The sequence below is a fragment of the Equus asinus genome, chromosome 2 (genome assembly GCF_041296235.1).
Source record: "Equus asinus isolate D_3611 breed Donkey chromosome 2, EquAss-T2T_v2, whole genome shotgun sequence".
NCBI lineage: Eukaryota > Metazoa > Chordata > Mammalia > Perissodactyla > Equidae > Equus > Equus asinus.
In genome coordinates, this window is record NC_091791.1 from 97,682,473 (window position 1) to 97,698,319 (window position 15,847).

Genomic DNA, 15,847 nt, shown 5'->3' on the forward strand with positions numbered 1-15,847 from the left:
ATTATTTGTTTAAACTATGAGAGTTAATCAACAAGACTAAAATTTAGTTCTTGGATGTCTCAGAGACAAATCTTTGGATGGTTTGAACAAAACAAAAATTAGACAAGGAACCAATGAACAAGTTTAGGAATGAAAGGTACATAGTTGTAGGTACAGCTGAGAGTTTTTAAATGATAAGGGAATACTATGACCTATGATTACATTTGAAAAGTGAAGTTTGAAAAACTAGATGAATTGAACACTTGTCCAGAAAAATATTTATAAATTGTGAAATTGGCTCAAAAATAGAACCCTAAGTAAATCAATAACCCTAAGAGGAACTGAAATGGTTTTCTAACTTCTGTCCATTACCGCCAAAAAGAAAAAAAGAAAGAAAAGGCATTAAGCCCAGATGTTTTACAGAAAGAGATCATCCTTATTGTAGCAAAAGCATTTAATTGCATACCAACATCTATTTCCCTTGCCCATTCTTCCAGAGGCTCAATTTTGTTCCAGTGTTCATTCCTCCTTCATGCGTCTTAGGGAACTCCTGACCGTTCTAAGAGATTCCTGGTGGTCACATTTGCCTTGCTGCATGTGGGATCCATGAGAATGTGCCTCTCACTCACACAACTACAGAGAGTATAACTGATTGACAGCCCCAGCTCCAGGTCAAGCTTCTAATGGGCTCTTCTCAGCCAATAACTAAGCATAGCAGGGGTCCTAAGCAGATGTGTTCCTGGGAGACACTGGATCATGTGATGGATGACGTTGGCTCTGGGCCTCCCCTACAGCCTTGTTGACTTCTCTTAGAGCCACACTGCAATCTAAGACGCTGCCAGCCAACTTTCCTTCCTCCCCTCTCTCCTTCACTTGTGGTCAGATCTTCATCGCAGTCTGATGGCTCTCCCAGCCTCTCTCTGCCCCTGCTCATTTTTTTCTCACAGGTATTCCCCTCAAAAATTTCTTGCATATCTAGTCTTGTCTTGGCATCTGCTTCTTGAAGAACCCAGACAGACTGACGTACTAGGCAATGAGCACAGCACCCAATTCTCATCAATGAGAGGTGAGAAAAGTTCTATTGCAGAGCTTTTGAGAAAAATTTTCCCTGCTGAGAAGACTCACAATAAAAAACCCTATTGGACTTCTGGACATTGTGTTCTCTGTTTGTGAGCCTTTTACTCTGAATGTTGGGCAAATACAGGCCAATTTACTTTTTTGTTTTAATTGACATATAGCATTGCAGTGGTTTAAGGTGTACAGCATAATGATACACTGCGAAATGATTACCACAGTAAGTTTAGTTAACATTCATCACCTCATACAGCTAATTATTTTCCTGATGAGAACTTCTAAGATCTACTCTCTTAGCTACTTTCAAATATACAATACAGTATTGTTAACTTTAGTTACCATATTGTACATTACATCCCCACAAATTATTTATCTTATAACTGGACGTTTGTGCCTTTTGACCACATTTCACCCACCTCTATCCTGTCCCTACCTCTGGCAACCATGAATCTGTTCTCTGTACCTATGAGTTGGTTTTTTCCCCGATTCCACATATAACTGAGATCATAGGGTATTTGGCTTTCTCCGTCTGACTTCTTTCACTTAGCATAATGCCCTCAAGATCCATCCATGTTTCACAAATGGCATGATCTCCTTCTTTTTATGGCCAAATAATATTCCATTGTAAATATATATATATATATATATATATGCGCACCACATCTTCTTTATCTATTCATTCATTGATGGACACTTAGCTTGTTTCCATACCTTGGCTATTGTAAATAATGCCACAATGAACATGGGGGTGTAGATACCTTTTCAGCATCGTGATTTCGTTTCCTTCAGATATATACCCAGGAGTGGAATCGCTGAATCATATAGTAGTTCTATTTGTAATTTTTTGAGGAAGCCCCATACTGTTTTCCATAGTGGCTGCACCAAGTTACATTCCCACCAACAGCGCACAAGGGTTCCCTTTTCCCCACATCCTCTCCAGCACTTGTTATTTCTTGTCTTTTTGATAGAAGCTGTTCTAACAGGTGTGAGGTGATGTCTCCTTGTGGTTTTGATTTGCATTTCCCTGATGATTAGTGATGTTGGCCATTTGTAGTCCTCTTCGGAAAAATGTCTATTCAGTTCCTCTGCTCGTTTTTTTTTTTGTAATAACATAATTCTGAAAAAAAAATCAATCAATCCATATATTTTCTTCAAGCTACACTACTCGTAGCTTGAATATAATATTGATAAAATCTCATTCAATTGTAGTTCTCCACATTGTCACTTTAAAAGGGAATGTAACTGTTTAGAGGCTTATTAATATAAAAACACCTTTATCATTAAAATATGATGCAGTGTTATCATTCTTCCTCGGAAAAAGTCCCTTTTGTCACCATTGAGAATTACTGAGCATTTTAAGGGAATTTTAATCCCAAGAAGGAGCTCATATTTGGGTATTTGTTCTTCAAATCCCAGGAACACTGGCCTTATATTGTATTCTTTCAGAGAGAAAAATAGGCAAAATAGGAAATAAAAGATTGTATCTTTAAATTAAATAAAAACCACTAACTAAACATATCAAGCCCTTTCCCCCCATACTAAAAACTTTAGAAAAATAAAGTTACTTAAATCTGCAGGGGTCGTTTTCTCCCCAAAGGTTTTGCTTCTGCCTTTGTGTTTCGTGACAGAGCAGTAGAGTCATAATGAGCGCTCACTCTACGAAGATGATCGCAAAGGTGTAGCTCCGTCTCTCCCTGTACCGCTCTGACCTCCTGCACCAGCCCCCTCCAACCGCGTGGGGCAGGGGCGGCACCGGACCGGAGTCAGGCCTGTGCATTCAGACTGCTTCAGTAATTTAAGGCCTTCTCGTTCGAGGCTGCAGTCTTCGGTGGGCAACGTCTAGGCCTTCAGCTGTCCTCCTCTTCACTCTGATCTCCTCCATGGCCGTTTACGGCCTAGGACCTCACAGAGGCGGGAAGGGAAGGATGACATGGGTCCACAGGTGAAGGTCGTCCTCCCGTCCTTGGGCCCACAGCCATGTCTCTGGCCCATCCGGTGACTGGGGGCCCACAGGGAGCTTCAGCGCAGTGAACTTGGCTGTGTCCACGGGTCGGTGGACTCCTCTGGTGACCCGCCCATTCCACACTCCTCTTGTGCTGCAGGTTCTCTGTGGTGTGGCTGGGACTCCTATCTGATCCCTGGCCCAGCTCAGAGCCCCTGATGGAGGAAGACCACGTGCTTCACTGTCCCAGCCAGGACACTCTTGAGGGAGAGGGGGAGCTGCTGATAACCAAGCCAGGGCCACAGGCACAAACTGGGTCCTTTCTGAATAAACGAGGATATAGGGTCACTCTCCCTTTACCTCTCAGCTACAGGGTCATTTTGCCCCCACCATGTCAACCCCTCCAATGTCGACCAGCCAAGAGCCCATGGAATTTTCTAAATACCGTCCATGCCACCTGGGGGCTGAGGGAGACTCCAGGGAGCTAAGCTCAGACTCAACCTGTGACCCAACATTTCATGACCCTAATGCCAATTTCATCCTGAGGTAGCTTCCCCAGGTAGCTGTGGATGGAGGTGGGCTCCCTACCAGGCATTTGCCTCTTAGGGTTCTAGGTGAAAAGTGGAGCAAGAGCTCCTTTTCTATGCTTTTCTGCTCTGGAGAGTGACTGCCGTCAAGATCCATGTTTCATTGCCTTACTTCCTCCATCCTTTCTCCTCTTTTGTTCTTTTCCCACAATCCCCTGAGGCAGAGGGAGCCGACTCTGCATACACTCTCTGGACTCTGTCCATGGTGTACACTCCTCCTGAGGGTAGGATGCTGAGGACACTAACCCCACGGCTCAGCCTCACTGGGGGAAGGGGCATCCCCTCTATATTGCAGAGGAAACACTTTGATTTAGTCCCCCATGCTCGACCCTTGAACTATTATGCAAATTAAATCAATTTATAAAAGTCTTATCTCTTCCCATAAGCCTGACTTTCAAGACAAAAGTCTAAACTAAAAAAAAAAAAAACAGTCTAACCTAATAATCAGAAGTTGAAGGTCAATGCTCGCTCTTTGCATTCCTGCTCACTGCAGCCCAGTCACCAACCACTACTTTCAACTCCCCCGGGCGGAAAGGGAGATGGTCACGGACACAGAATGGCAACAGGAAAATGTACACTAACATTTACAAAAGCATATTATGCCTGTTGGATTAGGAAAATGACTTTATAACAGCGGAAAGCAAATGAATTCAAGTCCAACTACCTTACTTGGCCACTGCTAAACAATTTCCAAAACTTATGAAACAGATTTTCATATAATATACTGTGTTATATATGTGTGTATACATTTACACATAGAATTTAGCTGTGAATTCTGGTAATGACCAGAGCAGTATTTGAACTGTTTTAACCAAGAAATTTCCCTCAACACCACAATTTAGTAAAATACCATGTGATATTTGAAGAGTCTCTACCTTTGTGATTAGTGGCAAACGCTGAGGACGAGATGGAATTCTGATTGGCAGGTGTGATGAAATAGGTCAACTTTCCCTTCTGGTGGGCACTGTTATGGGTTGAATTGTGTTTCTCCCTCAAAATATGTTGAAGTCCTAACCCACGGTACCTCAGAATGTGATCTTATTTGGAAATAGGGTCCTTGCAGATCTAGTCAAGTTAAGATGAGGTCATTAGGGTGGGTCCAATCTAATATAACTGGTACCCTTATCAAAAGTGGAAACTTAGACACAGAGGCAGACGTGCACAGAGGGAAGACGGTAAGAAGACGAAGGGAGAATGCCTGAGGATGCAAGAAGCAAGGAGAGCAGCACGAAACAGATTCTTCCTCACAGCCTTCAGAAGGAACCATTTTGCCCACTCCTTGATTCCGGATTTTGAGTCTCCAGAACTGTGAGACAATAAATGCCTGTTGTTCGAGCCAGCCAGTTTACAGTACTGTGTTATGGTCACCTCTGGAAACTAACACAGGCACTGACTCTAAAAACCATCTTGCTGTGTTTTGAAATATCTGTGAATATATAAATTTGGCCATTGTCTGCATCACATGGCAAGGCTATCACCTGTTCTTTGAGAGAAAGGAAAACAGGCAGTTTCAGATCCTGACGACAGTCGTTCTCCAGAGCAGAAAAGCATATGAAGTCGGTTTCAAGGCCAAAGGCGAAAAAGGAGCTTTTGCTCCACTTTTCACCTAGAACCGTAAGAGGCAAATGCCTGGCAGGGTGCCCACTTCCATCCACAGCTACCTCAGAATGAAAGTGGCATTGGGGTCATGAAATATGATCCACATGAAATGTGACCCAACATTTTGTGACCCTAACCCTCATCCCTGAACAAGTCAGAGGTGCCATCCTAACTCCCCAGAAAGAACAGAGACTTTGCAGGTGGAGAACACTGAACGCATCTAGAGCTGATGCTGGAGGAACTGAAGACAGGAGGCTCGCAGAGCAGAAAACTAGTGGGAAAAGCAATGAGAAAACACGTTCCTAGAGAAACACAAAATATCTGAATGAGAGAAAGATGGTAGACAACTGCATAAAAGGGAAGATTTCAGACCACGAGGAAGAGGAACTTTTTTCCTCCTGAAGATGGATATATATTTTAAAATGGGAAAAGCCACCAGCAATCATTAAGAGTAGTTAACCATGGAAAGAGATCTCTTTATCAAAGCCATTTCATTTTATTTTATTAGATTTTTCTCATGGGCATAGACTTAATATTGATATTCACGAACATCTACTCACAGATGCAAATGTCCAGTAAATGGTCACTCAGTGGATAGTGCCCATCTGCCGTCCAATCGACAAAGCACACAGCATCATCTACAGCATTAAGATTCTCTACTGCTACCTGGTGGCAACATGCACATACTGAAGAAGCAACATAAGAACACCTCGGGGGCTCTAATGCCCAATACCCGTGACTCAGTAGTGCCGTGACAAGGGTCATCCACGAGAAACAGATCGTTCAGGGAAACAAGAAGATACAGTGAGAAATCCATTGGGAAGAAGAAAAAGCGCAACTTTCAGGAATGGTCCGATCATGAAAACATAGCTTCTTAAAGAGTAGAAAAAAGCAATTTTTGTCTCACTGGTGCAGTGAGTTGCCAAACTTCAGGATCTGAGCGATAAGAAGCACAAAAGAATCTAACATCCCATTGATGTCTTCATATTTTACTTTCTATGTAAGAAAACAGTAGTTTTCAACAGTCTGCTTATTAAAAGTCCATGAAATAAAGTCTGTTCTATGAGGTGGATGAAGGAGTATGCCTCTGTATATCTTGGCTCTCTCACGACTGTGCTAAACTAGCATTGAGGGGGCAGAGCTGGTCTTCACTACCTCATCCTCTCTCAGGTTGAGGCAGGTCTTCCATTTTTAGACCAGCTGCTCTTGGTAGATTGGAATGAAAGAGGTACAACGAAACACACGGCAGACCACCATCAGTGACCTCACACACACTTTTAACCTCCCACTCAAAGTACAGCCATTACTTGATTGCATGATGGGTTGGGATGAGATGAATGGAAGGAAAGAACTCTTTACCTTAGCAACAACACAGAGTGGGCAATACTGGTATTCCAAGCAAAAAAAGAAGAACCAATGGGAAAGAATATTTCCCAGAAACCCACATGATTTGGACAAGCTTCTAAGTCAGGGAAAAACAACATCAGAGACATTCTTCATCACAGTGTCTGTGATTTGCCAAATTCTCACCCACCAAGAACATCACATCCCCAAAAGAAAATGACGGTAGGCATGAAAACAAGGCTCTATTTATGCATGAGTCACACAGTTGTGTGTAACACCCTCTTTGATAAATATATATTTTTAAAAAACCCTTTTAGTTGAGAGGGATCAAAGCTTCCCAGAAGTTGAAGTCAAAGCCCAGAATTGTTTATTAAATCTGAGAAAATCAGAACTCAGAGACAAGGAAATAGAAGACTGGTCACTAAGTCAGACAGTGGCAGCAGGCTGCTGAAAGGTATTCTACATAATTTGGGCAAGAAGGTGTAAAATAATTTTTAATTTCACAAGTGATATATGACTGTATTCTTCTTTTTAAGAATTATTTTAAGTATTAGAGCACTATAAGTAAAACAAAGATCACCTCCCCAAAGTGCCTATCCCCACTAAAATAACCAGTGTGTTTTCACTTTGGAATGTATCCTTCCATATCTTAAAAAAAGAAATTATATACATATTTATGTGTGTGTGTTGTAGAAATATATAGTTTATGTGTACGTGTGTTTTTATACATGGTCTCAATAAACAGTATATATAGTGCAAGCAAGCAATGATATCTTGAAATGTCAACCTTTGGTCAATGATTTAAGGGTCTGAAAGAAGTCACTTAAATATCTATGAAGAGCAAGCGATGTCTACGAATGGCAACTTAAATGTCTACTAATGGCAAACACTTATGCCTTAAATATTAGGGACACAATAGGGAGTGGTGTGGAGCATGGCAAACTAGAGAGAGTGCCCTCATGAGAGGGCAGCTGTTACCCCCCTGGAGCCAATTATTGCTATGGCAAAGTGCAAGCCAATTGTCAGATCTTCCCATTTTTAAAGAGAAGCATAAATAAGTTGGTGTTTTATCAAAAAAATCTCTTGACTTTTAAATGTTGACCACTTAAAATCCAAAGTTTCAAAACAACAACATGGTGCCAGCTAACACTTGGCTGGTCATACTGCAGGCTGAATGTGGAACACAGGACATCAGTTTGCAAGACTCATCTAATCCATATGTATTTCTCTGCTGGCACAACCCACGTCTCAATGAAACATTCTTCGACAAATTAATATGTGGAACACAGACAGTTCTTTCGAAGGTATTGGGTCTTTTCACAGGTAAAGATATTCCTGGCCATTAGGGCTATTTTCTTTCTCCCATTTCTGTTTTGGAAGGAGTTTCTGAAGAGGGATAGGACAAATCCACCCATAAAATACGTTTTGTTTTCATTTGTTAGGATTTTCAATTTTAACAGAAGCATTTCATATTTTGTCACTTTGGAAATCCATCGGCCACTACCTTTCATGTCCTCTGAGTAAGGGAAGATGCCCAGATTTACCCAGAGAGGGGACACAGGCTCATGGTTACAAGGAAGAAGAGTTCTTCTGATGGTACCAAGGGCACCTTGTGACAGGTGCCCAGACAACTGCCCGTCATGAGACATTATCTGGGGAAACAATAAAGGAGGGTAAGGAATGTGCATTGTCTTCTTTGCTCTCTTTTGCAAGGGGAACACACACAACGGCACAGTGCTGGTCCAGGACATGGAGCATTTCACCATGGACCATTTCCACCAAACTCCACCGAGAGGTTTAAAATTGAACACGGTAACCAGAGGATATAAATACAAAATACTATTTCCTCCATATCAGTGAAGTTTTTTTCTTAATTATTGGGGTTTAGGAGCAGAAACTTGAGAGAGACGAACGATTTTTAAGAATCACCTCTAAGATGGAAATATTAATGGTTCACGCTCTGCATAAAAACAATCATTGGGGACTTCCTGCTGAGCAAACTTATTGTTTCTAAAATTCAAGACACGCTGGGCTTGAGATGCATGAAGCTGATGAAGAGGATCATCCTACCTTGAAGATGAAATCGGCCATCAGAGGTCCTGCAATCTTGAAGGTCTGCCTCTCTGAGCCCTTCTGAAATTCCACTGTTGTGTTTTCTACAACAAAAACTCCAGGGCTGTTAAAGCTGTGTTCTCCTTTGTTTCCTTGAAGTGTTTTTGATTCAATAACTAAAATTAAAAAATAAAATTTAAATGGGAGAACTATCTTTTTTGAGGCATAATTGACATATAACATTATATTAGTTTCAGGTGTACAACATAATGATTCAATATTTGTATATCCTGCAAAGTGATCACCACAATAAGTTGAGTTAACACCCATCGCCACACATAGTTAAAAATTTTTTTTCTTTTGGTAAGAACTTTTAAGATCTAATCTCTTAGCAACTTTGCTTTTTACAAAAGAGTTTTGTTAACTATAGTCATCGTGCTGTGTAATTACATTTCCATGACTTATTTATTTTCTTACTGGAAGTTTCTGCCTTTGACTCCCTTCATCCTTTTCACCCATGCCCCCACCTCCTGTCTCTGGAAACCACCAATTTGTTCTAAATGAGAGAACTAGCTTAAAAGCATTTTATTTCAGAAAGATATTATACTACATAGAATAGCACGTGATATCAACACAATATCAATACATCCACTCAGTTTACAAACATTGATTCATATTGATGGAATAAATATGTAAGCTTTTTAGTTGCCCATTTAAAGGACCTAACAAGGCAGCTAGGTCCAATTAGGTCTACTCAATTCTTTGAAGTCATTTCTACCCCAAAGGGAAGGAGAAAATGTCTCTTTCTTTATATTTTTTCATGATGAAGCTAAGTTACTCATTTTAGTAGCCATTCAGAAGATCCTAAGCCTAGTCTTTTATTTAGACAAAACCACAATGAATCTTGAATTTTCTTTTCTTTTTTTAAAAAAAACCTTTATTTTGAAATAATTATAGATTCACAGGAAGTCACAAAAATAGTAGAGAGATCCTGTGTACCTTTCATCCAGTTTTACCCACTGGTCACATCTTACGTAACTATAGTATGACATCAGAACCAGGAAACTGACATGGGTACAATGTGCACACAGAATCCTATGCCATTTTATCACACGTCACCACAATCAAAATACAGAACTTCTCCATCGCCATGAAGATCTTCCTCACCCATGCGACCCCTTTATTCATATTTGCTTTTATATGAACAGAAGGGCTTTTAGACGTTCTGCAGAAAAATACCTGCCAAAGGTTTAACCAAAACATCATTTCTACTTTATTTAAATGATTTCTTGCTTTCCCCATTCTTTTTTTTTTTTTCTTTCATTTTCTAAATGTCACCATACTTCGTGGACCTGGTCTGAGGTTGAGAGAGGCAATAATGAAAAATAACACACAGCTGGAGGCTGGGGCGCCTGTGTTTCTGGCCTCAGCTCTATCCCTAACTCACCGCTGTGGGGTTTCATCATCTCATTTCTAAACTGAGGAGTCAGAACAGACAATCTCTCGTGTCCTCTTCAACTCTGAAACCTGCACTTGACTCATTGGTATTCAACGGTTCTTTAACCATCTCCAACCATGAACACAATAGAACCCAAATCCCATTCAGATTCAAACTTAAAAATGGGAAGCTGGTAAAACACAACAAAATGGCCCGGCATCTGGCGGCTGCAACCCACACACTGCCGTGCTGTGTGGTTTTCCTCTGCTGGATTTCTCTCCGCTCCGGGAGCAGCTGCAGGAACTCAAGCACCCTGGACAGACTGTGTAACAGGCATTAGGAGACATCCCTGATTGTCCCTGACAGGCAGGCTGGGAACTTTTCTGGGAAAATTCAAAGGCTGGACGTGAGCTACTCGATCTGCACGAGACATTAGCGGTTGAAGAATAATGCTGGCTACTCTCAGGCTCACAAAACCCCAACCACTTTGGCCCCGATCTTCACGACCGCAGTAGATGTTTGGAATGAGTGAGATTAAATTCATTTCCTAGTTCCAATGAAGATATAAAACTGAGTGTTACAGAGTGAGTTGTCAGTAAAAAGGAGATGGGAAACTGGAGATAGTGAGAAGGCCCTACACTGGATGAATTAGCTCACTAAAGGAAAGGAGGGAAAACAAGGAGCATTCAGGCAACATCGAAACACAAAATGAGTTTGGACAAAATTCATCTTCATAGAAGCCATGCAAAACACCAGTTTTCTAGACTGAGATTCAGCCTGAAATGACATGATTAAATTCAGATAGCGTGCAATGGATTCTGCGGCTGTGTCGGGGCGGTAATTGCTTTACCACTGCACGAACCTTCGGGATCACAGCTTTCCAAGTGTCACCGGGATGCGGAGGTATGGCAGGCGGTGCCAGAATCTGGGAAGGCGATCTGGGAGGAAGGCACGACCAGTATGACGTCCACCCTCTAAACCAAAGGCCAGCGTTTCTGTTAGTGTTGTTTTGGTGTTCTGTTTTCTAACGTCGAGTCTAGTCCATTACTTCGACGGCGTCCAAGATCTTTAGTGAGAAGGATACGAGAACGCAAGGAGCAGAACCAGTTTTCAACTGCGTGTGAATTACCCAGACCACTCTTCTCCACGGAACCACACACTTGTCATAAAATATGTTTACTCCAATTATTCAAAAGGCTTCCATCTCTTCAGGTCACAAACACTGGCTGCATTCATTGGAGGCTCCAGGAAGCAAGTTTCTGACTTCACTTGTGTGAATGAGTCAGAAGTGGGTGAATAAAGACAGGTGAAGTGATTTGATGAAGATGGAGTTTATGAATGCAAACGATTCTGATAATTTGGATTAACAATGCCACTGTGATGAACCCACAGTGAGGCAGAGAGGCTGGTGAGGTTCTTCAAAAATCGTCATTTTTATGGGTGGTAAACATGCCTTTCCTTAGTGCCCGTGCCTCTTAAAATAAATGACAGAAAAGAAGATGGTGAAAGTCAACAATTTGAATGATGTGTTGACTTATGGGTTTGTTTATTAAGTTTTTGTTAATTTCTAGCATTCCTACACACTTACTGCAGCCCCATGTTGTGATAAAGTACAATGTGATAACGGGCTCGTGAGAGCTGCGCACACAAGCCCTTCAGTTCCTGGAGTTCTTGCTGACCCCTCTGTAGTTTCTGCAGCAAGGGGGCTGGTAGTGCTGGGCGGAAACCCCAGGAAGCCTATAAAACACCCACCACTACGAAGGGCAGAGGGTATGAGCCTCCTTTCCTCCTGCCCACTCCTGACTTCTTTCTCCTCTCCAGGCTCAATATGGTGGGCAGGTTGCAGAGAACGGCTGAGGAAGAGACGATACGCAGCTTCAAACAGACAAAAACAGAATCAGAAATCAAGACCCCCTTAAATCCCCAAATCTTCACAACTCAAGTCTGTAACGATGCCTTTAAACATTTTGATCCGTACTAGCTATTTTTAAAAGAAATGATGACTAGAAAGATGATGAGTGCTTCCAACTGCTTCTAGTTGAAGGGCCTACACTGAGAAGTATCGATCCAGGCTTCTTTCAAAAGAGGCCAGGTCGTGCTAATTATCCCCAAGAGGTCTCCTTAAGTTCTAAGAAGGCCACGACAGGATTGCTAGACGGACATGTAATGAGCGGTTGGCAGAGCTAACTTAGTGATAAATACATCACACTTAGGCTTAGAGGAGAGTTGTATTTTACAGTGTGTGCACACTTGATTCAGCATCCATTTCCTTTGATTGGTCATTGTGTACAGTGTCCATGCTTATATTTATACAGCTCAATATATAGTCATCAGACAGGATTTAGAGGACAAAAAACAAACAATTCTTCCACTTGACCACGGAGGTTTTCAGTCTATGGCATCTCGGCTCCTCAAGTTTTTATTGCGAGTCAAACACATTCAATGTTGAAGTTTTGCTACCATAAAATTTCTTTTGCAGGAATCCTCTTCTTGCTTCCATCTTTGACGGGATGCACTATCAGGAAATTTGGAGCTGTGTGCTTGCTATGTACATGCTGGGGCCAGGCTTGGGACAGGACTGGAAATTCAGAATCTAAACACCCCTAGGCAGTACGTAAGATGGACGTTCTGTAATTACATTCCATTTCACAGCAAAGAGACTGACATTAACGTTACTGGATGTTCTCAGTTCTTAATAATGCAGGCTTTTGGAGGGTGGCAGTTAATATGGATCTTGAAAGAATGATATATCTTTGTTAAAAATAAAAATTAAGAGAACAGTTGCATAAATCAAGAAAATAAAACCGCTTCTATATTTAGATGTTCAGAAATCTAGTTACAAACTAAATCCTTTGTAAACGAAGCCAGTTCTTTGCATCAACAGAGAAGGATAACTTTCAGAAACACTTCTGGAGCCAATCGTGAGACTGTTTAGAAGGGGAAATATGCTATGCAACAGATCTTTCACCTTGGGAGAAATCAGAATATGTTTGAGCCCTGTTCTTGGAACAGTGCCAGTTTTGAGTATAAAATTATATTTAATTTGCCAGAACCTATATGCATGTAAACGCACATTTTGCCTCAAAGTATTCACGTTTACTTATTCTGTTTACTGTCTACTTATCGAATATGTAGAAGTTATAAAACTATTTTTGGAGCTGAATCTTTGGGAAATGCCTGTAGTATCACAAGAAAATCAGGCCCAGTCACTGCATATTTTTTGTTTTTTAAAACGTCTTTTTGATAGGCCATAAAATTCACATACCATAAAATTCACCCACTTAAAATGCAGTTTAATGGTTTCAGTATATTCACAGAGTTGTAAAAGCATCACCAAACCCTGTTTAGAACATTTCTGTCATCCACCTAAGAAATCTCATACCCATTAGCAGGTACTCTCCTCATTGCACCCCAGTCGAACCCACCCCAGCCCTAGGCAACCACCAACCGACTTTCTGTCTCCACAGAGTTGCCAACTCTGGACATTATAAATAGAATCACACAATATGTGGGCTTTTGTGACTAGCTTCTTTCATTTAGCATGGTGTTTTTAAGGATCATCTATGTTGTAGCACACATCAGTTCTTCACTCTTTGTTATAGCCAAATAATATCACACATATGCCACATTTTATTTATCCATTCATCGACAGATGGACATTATGGCTATCATGAATAGGACTACTATGAATAGTCGGTGCTTCCTATTTTTTAATCCAAAATGATATTTTACAATGTTATCACTCAAATGATTTACAAAATTTGGATCCACAGGATTTTTAACTGATTTCAAACATCAAGTGTGCATTTACAAGGATGAAGATTTACTCTCCTCAAGAGCTGCGGGCTTTAAGCCATTTAAAAAAGAAGCTTAAAAACTTTTGTTCCCACGACCACATTAAACGTAACAAAAGCAGTGGCAATATAAAGTCTGTAGCCTTTCCAATGAAGGTTTATAAAACAAAAACAAATGTTCTGATGCTTCATCACAGAGAAAGCCTTGAATGAAGTGACCATTACGTGGCTGTAAACATTTTAGTATTTTAGCTAAAAAAAAGCAGTCACGTTCTTTTAGTCATAATTCATATAACAAAGTTAAGGATAAAAAAAGGCTTTGCAGTAACTGCACTCTCACTATCTCAAAGATATCCTCTTGCTTCCCTAATTTAGATCACAAGGTACTACAGAATTTCTTTTTTTCCCCAAAATTTTAATCTATGTCATTGGTGACCTTAAACATTTTTATTTAAACATTTTGATATAAACCTTTCTCAAAGCACATTTCTGGTTAGAACATTAGTTCCGGGTCCAAAATATACAAACGCACACACACTTAAAAGCTACCAAAAATGTATGATGCTTCTGGCCCTGAGAAATTTTAATGATTTAACATCTAAGATGGCGGCTCAGAAAAAAAAAATGGCAAAACATGTAGCACTTTAACCCAGTGGACCTTGATTTGTGTGGCTTTAAAATAGCTACAAATAGTGTGTTTTGTACTTTTTATGGAAAGAAAGAGCAGAACACAGTAAGCTTCTTCAAAGCCAGGGGGCCAGTCTTGGCAGAAACCCATTTTTCTTTGAAAAAGACTAAGAAAGTCCTGCCTGTGGCCACAGGGAGAACCATGGGAGAGAAGGAGACAAGTTTTGGTATTTCCAGTTCCTTTAGGTCCTCAAAGGCCAGAAGGACTAAGACAGGAGATGCCACCTGACTTTGGCCCAAGAAACAATACAACTGTGATCCTCTGTTGTTTCAAACTCTGAGTATTCTGGAGACCAGCGTTGACTTCCAGGGCGCCTAGACCGAAGTTGTGGTGTGCTGGCAACAAAGCTTATCCTTGGCAGCTGCAGATACTGCATGGATCTATGTTTTAAATCTTGTTTTGTTTTGTTTTGTTGTCTCAAATTGCTCAAATCTCCAGAAGACTCTTGAATCCTGATTTACTCTTCACATTAAAATAGTTTACTTCACACATAACTGGATTTCCTCCCCCACGAAGGGATGAATCCCAAACTGGGGCATTACCCACGGGGCCTGAGAACGGAAACATTCAGGCTACAGATCATCTCCCTACTGACAGAAATTACTTCAGGGCGGTGGGCAAAATCCTTGAGATGATCAACACAAAGACAGACTTTTTTTTTTGGCTAAAGAAACTTTCAGGAAGGGAAAAAATGTTAAGACTGGATTCTACTCACAGAGATGTGCGGGTCCTTTCACCGTAATTCTCACACTTCGACTCCCCAAAGGGACAGCGATTGCATTTTCTTCCCCTAGGAAAGAACACGAGACAAGTGTAATAAAATATGTGCACCAAAGGCCAATAAAATAAGCCAATCAATCAAAACCGGGGACATGGGCAAAGTGCTCTTAACTATATTTCATTTCCATCTTACACTCAACAAGTCTTTGAACAGCACCTACTACGTAGAAGACATATTAATACGACTCATGTAATTTCATTTAAATACATTTTTAAATAACTTTAAAGGAAAGTTTAAAATAAATGTTCTGCCCTACGACCTCAACTGCCTTCACTCCCCAGGCCTCATCCATGTGCTCTGATGGAGGTGGGAGATATGGTGGGGGACAAACTGGGTCCCCCAAATCTGGCCACATCCATCCATTTAAGTCCGCTTTTGCCCTACAAAGGCAGAGTTGAGTAGCTGTAACAGAGACAATATGGCTCATAAAGCCTAATCGATTTACTATCTGGCCCTTCACAGGGAAAAGTTTGACGATCTCTGGCCTAGACAACTACCCAGAGGAAATCCTAGCCCCTGTGGATGTTTTTTTCATGCTGTTACATAGTCTGAAATTAAGTTTCATGGCC

The 15,847-nt window shown here is 41.0% G+C and overlaps 1 protein-coding gene across 3 annotated transcripts in view; it reads right to left on the reverse strand.

Annotated features, from left to right (window-relative positions):
- ADAMTSL3 (ADAMTS like 3) overlaps positions 1 to 15,847 on the reverse strand; it is a 319,874-nt gene that overhangs the window by 141,126 nt on the left and 162,901 nt on the right. For all 3 annotated transcript variants that reach the window (XM_070494283.1, XM_014842654.3, XM_070494290.1), the window contains exons 8-9: positions 15,213 to 15,287; positions 8,596 to 8,753 (exon numbers count right to left, since the gene is read on the reverse strand). In XM_070494283.1, the coding sequence (XP_070350384.1) occupies positions 8,596 to 8,753; positions 15,213 to 15,287 (233 nt within the window). The remainder of the gene's footprint in view (positions 1 to 8,595; positions 8,754 to 15,212; positions 15,288 to 15,847) is intronic.